The sequence below is a fragment of the Trichoplax adhaerens genome, genomic scaffold (assembly GCF_000150275.1).
Source record: "Trichoplax adhaerens TRIADscaffold_11 genomic scaffold, whole genome shotgun sequence".
In the NCBI taxonomy this organism is placed as follows: Eukaryota; Metazoa; Placozoa; class Uniplacotomia; order Trichoplacea; family Trichoplacidae; genus Trichoplax; species Trichoplax adhaerens.
Window position 1 is genome coordinate 1,749,954 of NW_002060953.1, and position 10,665 is coordinate 1,760,618.

General features: G+C 33.3%; 1 protein-coding gene across 1 annotated transcript; it reads right to left on the reverse strand.

The window, feature by feature from the left end:
• Positions 1-3,479: 3,479 nt before the first annotated feature.
• TRIADDRAFT_59581 (uncharacterized protein) lies at positions 3,480-8,551 on the reverse strand (the record flags this gene model as incomplete). The annotated part of the gene is made up of 7 exons (XM_002115619.1): positions 3,480-3,754; positions 4,169-4,207; positions 4,726-6,789; positions 7,165-7,224; positions 7,366-7,605; positions 8,051-8,101; positions 8,239-8,551. The coding sequence occupies 7 exons, from the start codon at positions 8,549-8,551 to the stop codon at positions 3,480-3,482; spliced, it is 3,042 nt and encodes a 1,013-aa protein (XP_002115655.1).
• Positions 8,552-10,665: the final 2,114 nt, after the last annotated feature.

The window sequence follows — 10,665 nt, forward strand, 5'->3', positions numbered from 1 at the left end:
AAACTGTGATGAAGCTCAGGATCAATTATATCTAGGATTACTGAAGTATTTCAATAATTCACAGTAATGCAGATTGGAGACTTGCTAGTGAGGAAATGATCGTATTTTCTTTTCTGATAGATGAATATGCTTCTCATTCGGCCATATTCTCATAATAACTGCATTCAATCTGATCCTGGTATTAAATACGTCTATAAAGAGTTTACCACCATAATATTTTGAAAAATATTGTGCATAGGGTTTGTACAAAGACTAATACTCATACCACTCATAAATATTCGCGTAAATACCATTGATCGCCTTTCGTGCTGTTAAAAATATTTTAAATTTATTTAAATATAGATGTGCTATTCTAATTTTAGTTCCAGTACTTACTTATACGTCCTACCGTAGTGACAATTCTTCTGTTCATTCCAAAAATTAAATCATTGCCGAGTTGGCTTTTATATAGAATGCTTATTGTAGTTGTATAAAATTACTCATTATATATATAGTACTGGAATTTTAGTCGCATGTAATTAGTCTCTATATATGCAAGGATTAAATACTATTCATTTTCATATCTCAGTTACGGTGTTACCTTAAAGCTACTTTGAAAGTATGAACGTTCTGAGATACCCTATTTTATCAACTTTTCTTGTTTATGGTAGCCATAAATAGTCAAAGATTATAATTATTCACCATTGTATGTCGGGAATATGATTTAATGAACTTTTCTTGCATATGACAATTATAATAATCCATTGCATGTCCTTAGTACAATCCGATCAATTTTTCTTGTGTATACTAGTCATAAATGGTCAGAGATTGTATATAATTATTCGTCATTGTATAGCTCAAATAGGATTTTATCAACTTTTTGGGGCAACTATAATTTACACGCTAGCCAGGTATGGAAAAATTTTCAAGCATTTTCTATTTAGAACACCCGTAAACGATAATTTATCCATTTGTATTACAAATTTAATTTTATCCATCATTAATCAATTCACTATGTCATCAAAATTTTACGGCGGCAAAGTAACGACTTCTATATTGGGGATAAGTATCGACATTTTTAGAACAAATTTCATAAACTGCTATGATAAGAACCATGCTTACGAGCGATTTGAGAGCATCTTGCAATGGAATATAAACCTATGACTGTAAACTAATTAAATGATCAATTATAAAACACTGGCAAAAATCCATTCTGTATTCTGTTCAAGCTATCCTCGACAAAATCAATTGGGAACATTGACAATACATATAACCTTTACAGTTTATCCCTGCCTATTTACTGTTTGTTTATTGTCATTTAAGAATTGATCGCCGATATTGCAGTGAGAAAATGAAATTTAAGTTTTTTAGAGCAATTTTTGGCTTTCGAAAACAAAGGTATTTCTTTAATTATTGCAAGTTATGTTTATTGCATTAAGATATTGTTTATATTTATAATGAAGAAGCTCACTTGAATGGTATCGCTAATTCGGTTGGTACAATATTCTATCTTAGTAACAAATTCTATATGACAATTACTCCTAGATGGATGTTAATCAAATGTTAAAACACATATAGTGCCATCTAGAGCAATATTGTTAAAAAATTTTCATGCCTGATAGTAATATACTATGCTATATTAAGATTAGTTAATGGTCCAGAGCACATTTTGATAACTAATGTACGGTGATGGACATACCAAGTTAAGATTAGCAGGTACTGTAAGATATCTACAGTGCGGTAGAATGTCCTTAGTACTGTGGTCAATTCTATACCAATCATGATAATGTGTCTAAGGATCGCTGTCGTATGCAAGCAAAGCTTGCTCTGTCGATAACAACCGTTATAAGAAAATGTAACAATCAAAATGGCTGTGTAGAAAACTCTATAAAGATTCTATGTTTATTCAATTTTCATCAGAATATGATAATATGCTAATAAAACAAACAATCGATCCTTTGGAAAGTAATTTCTGTATTTGCCGATATAGAAATATGGTAACAGTGATAGTATGATAATTCAATGAAATTCTCAATGACCTTACAAATACATTTCAGTCAAAATTTAGTAGATTTTCAGTGTTAACAATAAATAGCCGTAAACTAAACAATGTACTAAATATTTTAACAGTGTTATCTTGCACGATAATGCCTGACAGAATTAATATTAAAAATAAATAGGATCAGTAAGTTTTTCTACGTAGAAGGTAAGAAGTTAACTTTCTTTTAACTGCGTATACGTCATATAGATGAGATGGTAGGCTAAAAGATCCTTTTAGAGCATAGTTAAAAATCATGTCAAAGCTATATACTGTAGTAGTTGCTATTTTCTCCTACGCTAGTCGATCCTTGACTTTTAAAATTTGATCCGTTAATGATTGATTATCGTTTGCAATTGCGTTTCAATGATTAATTTTCTCAGAAGGCTTATCTTTAGAGGAAAATGTTGGATAGCTACAGGCCAATTACTTTGAAGCTCACTATAGAATCGGACGAGAAATATTTGTAGGCTATCGTGTAGCCTTACTAGCATGCTCGCTTTGCTTATGAGGCAAATCAACTTCTGTAAAGATCCAGCTTATTTTGGAATCACTACGGGCACTCCCTTCTATTATCTTTAGCCGTAAGTAGTATGATCAGAATCTAATCGATGTATACTCTCAAGCTTTGTTCCGCTATGCATGCATAACCTTAGGACCGCTTTAAGACTCACTATTATGTAACTGGCTTGAACGGGAAAGTCATATAAAAGGTCATAAATATTATCAAAGGGAATTTGTTCTTACAATCTCCATTTACGGAATTGTAGCTTGATATAAAAGAAAGAACGACGAATTCTCATCTTTATAGCTGACATAGACTCAAGCTAAGATAGAACAGATTAGTACCTTAATCCATTTTAGTCCATTTCGTATCTGAAGCATCTATGTCGTTTATGGATATTCTAAGCACAACGAGTGTGAAAACTTTCCCATATCCATCTTTCGTGTAAATCATAATTACCAAGAAAATGAATAAAATTGTATTCGAGACATATTGTGACCAATAATATAATTAAACTTTTGACCATTTATGACTATTATTAATGCACGTACATATGCACGGACTGTTTAGACCAAATTTACTTCACCGTCAGTCAAATTGGACTGAAAATAATATGCACAATATCAATTTGCAACCCAAACAACTGCCATATTAATTAAAATTAAAAAAAATTGTTGAATTACGGTCACTGATATTCACATTAACATTAAAAATATTTTGCTGTTAGAAATAGCATTAATTCAATTTATAAGTGTGAATCCTTGTGCAGATCGAGACGTTTCGAAATTATGGAAACCGATCGTATAGGACATGCTACCCGTTATTCGACTCTCTCTTAGCTTAAATGTAGTATAAAAAATACGTAGACCGTTATCGTTAGCAGTTGTTTCAAGCTGATGAACAACATTTAAACTCTGCAATCGCACAAGAGACGATATTATGCATAATATAACCTTATCAATTTTGACTACATAAATGCTCTTCCACTATCTCTGCAGCTAAAACATTTCCAATATTTCGCAGAATGCCAGTAACCTGCCAAATATCAGCCTTTGAACCCAAGTTTTGGTGCCACCTATCTAGCACTTTGAGAACTTTATCATAAGAGGTGGAGCTGTTCATCGTAATTTCATCAATATCTTTAACTTCCAGCCCTAGTTTCGTTGCAAAACGGAACAAGCATTTCTGATCCAGTTTTTCGGCTATTATGTCGAAACACTTGATGAAGTTTACTGTTCAAATCAGCAAACAGTAGGTGTTAGTTTACCGTGGATTACTTGTAATCGTATTTAGAATACACACTACACGTAAGTGTGGTCTAAAACAAAATATTAAAGTTATATCGAGCCATTAACGCAGTAAAGTATATCAACAAACAATTAGTAAGGATTGCTAATTTTTACATTACATAAAATTAACTAATTTGGGCGATTATGGGGATAGAAAAAAAGTTGAGTATAAGGGCTGTTTAAATTTTGAAGTTTCTACTATCTAAATCTGCAGCAGTGACTTTACAAAATTGCGTATTTTTATGTACACACTTTGATAACATCGCGTTACGAATACGTACACTACAATCGTTAAAACTATCTTTAGGTCAAAAAGGAAAAAATTAAAGTTTTGATCCATTGCGTTGCAATACGTACCAGCCTTTTCTGAGCTCAGTTCTTCTTTCTTGATAATATCTGTTATTGATGATAGCGTTTATAAAAACAAAAGAAGAAAAATATGTTAGTCACAGTGTACGCTTTCTTTCCCAAAAGACCGGTATGTTTGCTGTATAGTTAGTAATTGCAAGGTTTACTAAGGTATCATAGGAATCCTATTAACATCAAAGAATCTTTATTACAGTGATCAACATTGTTTGAATATCTTTCAATTCGACGATGTTATCGTAAAGAACGTAAACAAATTCTATTATAGCAAAACCATAATGCACAGCAAATTGAGAAAATTCATTACTGCTACATGCTCTCCAAATAATAAAATTGTAGTAAATACATCTAAACTTACAAATGCAAAAAGTTTCTTATATTATAAAGTTAACCTTTTGCATTCTTATCTACTGTAAATTCGGTATCAAAATTGTATTAAACTAGAAATATCAGCCATGAAATCCTAATGTAACTTCATTATATTTCTGGCAGTTATCCTTGATTGATTTGATAACATTTAAGATAATTCAGACAAATTCGCAACAGACCTTTCTTTTTCATACCCCATTGATCAAGTGATGGCGAATCAAATATGAAATTACATTTTTGACAGCGGATTCTTCCCTTATGATCTTGATCTTCATGACTTAACTGACTTGTTAACTTTCCGCACATACAGCAAGTCACATACAGTGAGCAGTCAGCCGCCTGAAATCTAGGCATTCTATCGTTAATAATTTTTTTAAAAGTATCCATAATGAAAAATTGTGGACGCTGAACTTCGATTGCTTGTCTAACTTTCAAGTCTTCATTCTCATTTAATATCTGATACGAGTATTCCAAACTAATGTAAGATTCGCTTTTTTTAATAATCATATAATAGTCGCTTTGACGTATATAATATTTTGCACATTTATAGCACAGTTTGACAAATTGATTATTCCACTTTTTCATACAAGCCGCCACGAGGCAATAAAAGATGCCATCCGATATATATGGTATATTTGATTTATTAAATCCCATGAACAGTGCGCCGGAAACATACTCTTCTTCTTTATTCGTCGTAAAAGTCACATTAGGACGTAGTAAATATGGAACAATAAACTGACGAATGCAATTGCTAGAAGCAACATCGACCTTAATTTCACAAATAATATTATAGTGCTCCATAATTTTCAAAACACGTTCTTTATCATCATCTATCAAGTTAAAAGGACTTAATGCATTATCAAATACCCTTTTCGACACCTTGCCTGTAGTGTAAGCGATATTATAGTCTTCCAAAGTATCAGCGCTGGTGATAGTTTTACTTCCCTCTAATACAATTAAGGCACGAAAAATCTTCACTAGCCATTCCACATTTGTAATGACAATATTTTCTTTTGTGATCTCCTCTCGGTAAAATAATAATTCACCAATATCATGCAAATAGAGTAACATATCGATTAATTCTTGATCATCTTCTACACTGTCCATATTTCTTTCGTATAGTCCGTAATCGATAGCTACTTCCTTGATTTCACTTGTAGTCATAATATTCTTGATGCCATTCTCTTGGCTATGTAATAAAGTAGCCATGAAATACCACTTAGTAGGGATTGGCTTGTTAACGAAGGGCAAGGCTTGGGCAAATGTTTTTATGATATTGAGTAAATCTTCGCGACGTCGGAGACGCTCCTCAATCTTTGCAGAGGTGTTGTAATTTTCTTCTCCACAATCAAAAATAATTCGAGATGAACATATGTTGGCTTTATATGATGGTAACTGCTCGACCAATTTGTGTGTAAATTCATCAAAGGTAGCTATAGGATCTTGCTTTCCTTCAATTTCATCACCGTGTGTAGCTACTAAAATAACAACTGGTAACCTATATGTTTCAGCGGCTTGATTATTCCGTTTTACTGATATTTCAGTATTACTATTGCTGCAGCCTATAACTGATGTGAGCCATTCCTTAATTCTGTCAAGATAAGTATCTCTAGCTTCTTTTCCTCCTCGAGCTTTCACCTTGTTTCCTATACTTTCGGCAATATTAAAGACTAGAATATAAAGGCTATTACCCGAAATAAAGGGTTGATGTGTTACATGATATACAGCTTGTCCACCGAAATCCCATAATTTTCCGTACTGATTTCGATCAATGTTGAATTTTTCCGTCAACCGCAGATGTTGTTTAAAAAATTTACGAATGATTTGACGACGCTGAGCTTTGGTTTCCTTGATATGGTCTGATAAATTATCATTATCATCACGGTTTGTTTCATTACGTGGAGAAGATAAAGATTCAATTTCATCAAAATTGGGCATGTCGATTTGTTTTTCTTTGTAATCTTCAACTGCACCTTGAATTTTTCTTTTTAAAACTTCAAAGTAATCTTGCTGCGTGCCATCATATATTTTAAAAGTAGAAAAGTCGACCATCTTACCTGTATTTTCTACAACCTGCGTAGCTGCTGAATGATATACTCGTATTTCTTCGATCAAAATTCTCATGATTGTAGTTTTGCCGACATTTTCCGGACCAATAAACATAATTCGAATGAAATCACTCTGACATTGACCTCGCTTCAGGGCCTTTACGTAAGTAAAGTAATATTCTTTGATCTGCATAGCTGTAATTGATTAAATGTAAAATAAATGCGTCTTATGATAACGTAATTTATTAAGCAAAGTGTTATATCTTTAATGCATTAGGGAATACAGTAGGACACAAGGCGATTACTTTTGCTACTTTACGTCAATTCGACATAGTTCTTAACAAAGATTGTTACCTCATTTTTATAATTATCGTAATGATCAACTTTCAACTAAACTCAGGGTACCGAAATATAGCTGTTGCAATTATGCTCCTACCTTATTAAATTTTGCCGGTTAAAGATAGGCAAGTAATTCTCACAATATACAATTATAAGACTACCTCTGTGAAATTCTACTATTCAATTACGATTGTAGCATTTAACGCAATAAAGATATCAGATTGAACTTACTATCTGGTATAGAAATTCTTCGACTGTATCTCGCTGCTGTAGTTTCATCTTTTGACGATCCTGTAGTATAGGCATACATATTAAAAAAAACCGTTAACTCATGGTAGTTGATTACATAGGTAGTAATTTAATATTGCCATATTAAGATCGTTACTAGCAATCCATCATAATCAAGCATATTGAGTAGGAAAATTGCTCTACCAATTTTTTCAGCAATGTCTTTACGGCCAATTTCATATAAAGCAACCTTAAGTTTGTTTACTGTTGCACCTTGGCCATGCTTATCATACCAGCTATTGAGCGCAGCTACAGCTTTATCACACTGTGATTTACATTCAGAATCGATTAAACGGCTTGGGATTTCGTAGTCCAACGTTCTGCTTAATTTCATCCATTTAATCCCAATCATTTCAGCAACGACTGGAAAATAGGGTCTGGGATCTATATTTAAATATATTCATTCATAAGGTGAGTACCATGATTGCTATATAATCTTCTAAATTGCAACTTTTACATCATTATCACTGCAAATAATATTATTATTCATCCATCTAGGACAAACTTTAGCCTATTGATTTTGAGAAATATCTTTTATGAAATACTAGTTATCTTCCACAATTTATTAAAAATTGAGTTACTATTGATATAAAAGGCAGGAAGACTAGCAATAGTTCTTATTAACTATAAGTATCCTTTAAAGAGGTGGATGTCGATGACCATATCTATTCCAACTATCTCAAATGACATAGATTAGGAAAATAATTAGGCCATCGACACTTGTTTATGTTATCGTTAACAGATTTAGAGATATTTAAATTCAATCTGTTCCGTAACTATTTACTTGACTCCAACTAACCAAATGATGTGCTATAAGCTTAGTACTCACCTCTGTATCCAATCTCACTTTCATTACTGATATTCAAATGAGATGTAGCATCTAAAATAATAGAACGGTTATTACAAAATCTTAGATGACATATCGATTTTAGTAAACTGCTTCCTTTTGCAATATCTGTATCATAGGCTTTGAAAAAGTTGTTATTCTAGGTGATTATGCAAGGTTCAAAATCTTACCAGCTGGCTGTTTGAAAGCTGCGATAGCTTCAGTTTCTAAGCGCTGACCGAATTTTTGAACATTTTTAGATCGATGATTCTGTAAGGAAATGTAATACTGACGAAAATCTGCATCGGTCTTTGTTCTGAATAGAACTAGAAACTGGTGATGCCTCTCTCTTAGACTATCACATTGTCTTAAGCTGGCAATTTCTTCCTTGGTAAATACGGTACTGGTTCTTAGATCGAATAAAAGTTCAAGCAATGGAGTCTCTTTGGCTATTCTTTGGAAATTACTATCTAGGATAGCTCTAATCGTGTTAGATAATACCATTCTATATAATCGTAATATAGGCAACTGTAATAGTAAAAGAACTTGCAGGAATATTCAATAACTACGCGTTTTGGTGTTCAATTGCCGTCTAAAAGCACTTTGAGGAAGCTCTGGTCATTTACTTATTTATTCAGTCATGATAATCCTTCCAAAGAGAATCCATCCATCCAGTTGCATCGATGGGCCCAATTTAGCTACCTATCGATAAAAGTCAAGATTTTGATGCTATTAACGCTTCTATTTTCGCCTTAATCAATCCTATTTTCAGCATGGATTGAAATGGATCGATGTTACGATCATGATCAAGAATTCAATAGCGAAGAGTGTATCCTGATTGCATGCCTCCATGACTGTAATTTAGTCGATCATTGCAATTGTCTAGCTAAGATAGGAGTCTATTTACAGTATCATGCTACAAAATAGATAATCCTTTGATCGAATATGGGCTATAAGTAAAGTTAGCGAGAAATGTTTCGATCTTGTGGTCTCAAGATCTCTCCTGCTGTGGATGATGATGTACTATACGATTGTAAGTTTAAAATAGCATTTAATCGTTCCATGCTATAGCATTGAGTCTTTCTTCAACGCATACAGTCAAAGATTTCTCCTGCTCTGAGTGATGATGTACTAAACGATTGTAAGTCTAAAATAGCATTTAATCGTTCCATGCTATAGCATCGAGTCTTTCTTCAACGCATACAGTCAAAGATTTCTCCTGCTCTGAGTAATGATGTACTATACGATTGTAAGTTTAAAATAGCATTTAATCGAGAAATGTTTCGATCTTGTGGTCTCAAGATCTCTCCTGCTATGGATGATGATGTACTATACGATTGTAAGTCTAAAATAGCATTTAATCGTTCCATGCTATAGCATTGAGTCTTTCTTCAACGCATACAGTCAAAGATTTCTCCTGCTCTGAGTGATAATGCACTAAAGGATTGTAAGTCTAAATTAGCATTTAATCGTTCCATGCTATAGCATCGAGTCTTTCTTCAACGCATACAGTCAAAGATTTCTCCTGCTCTGAGTAATGATGTACTATACGATTGTAAGTTTAAAATAGCATTTAATCGAGAAATGTTTCGATCTTGTGGTCTCAAGATCTCTCCTGCTATGGATGATGATGTACTATACGATTGTAAGTCTAAAATAGCATTTAATCGTTCCATGCTATAGCATTGAGTCTTTCCTCAACACATACAGTCAAAGATTTCTTCTGCTCCGAGTAATGATGTACTATACGATTGTAAGTTTAAAATAGCATTTAATCGTTCCATGCTATAGCATTGAGTCTTTCTTCAACGCATACAGTCAAAGATTTCTCCTGCTCTGAGTGATGATGTACTAAACGATTGTAAGTCTAGAATAGCATTTAATCGTTCCATGCTATAGCATCGAGTCTTTCTTCAACGCATACAGTCAAAGATTTCTCCTGCTCTGAGTGATGAAGTACTAAACGATTGTAAGTCTAAATTAGCATTTAATCTTTCCATGCTATAGCATTGAGTCTTTCTTCAGCATTCCAACGTATACAGTCAAAGATCTCTCCTGCTCTGAATGATGATGGACTGCAAGCTTGTAAGTCTAAAATACCATTCAATCGCTCCGTGCTATAGCATCGAGTCTTTCTTCAGCATTCCAACGCATACAGTCAAAGATCTCTCCTGCTCTGAATAATGATGGACTGCAAGTTTGTAAGTCTAAAATAGCATTTAATTGCTCCGTGCTATAGCATCGAGCCTTTCTTCAGCATTCCAACGCATACATTCAAAGATCTCTCCAGCTCTGAATGATGATGGACTGCAGGTTTATAAGTCTAAAATAGCATTCAAGCGTTCCATACTATTGAATCGAGTCTTTCTTCAATGCATACAGTCTAAGATTTCTCCTGCTCTGAATGATGATGGACTGTACTATTATATCCTCGTCTACTGTAATATACCCATTAAGAATTAATCATTAGTTACCGTAGAGCCGCATCAATTTTCAGATTCCTTCCGTTTTAACTAGCTAAGTAATACTCTAGTTAGAAGTCGTCACTACTATAGAAAGTAATTTTATCTTGTGAGATAGTGTTTTGCTAATTATAGCCAATTGATGCAATATCAGTG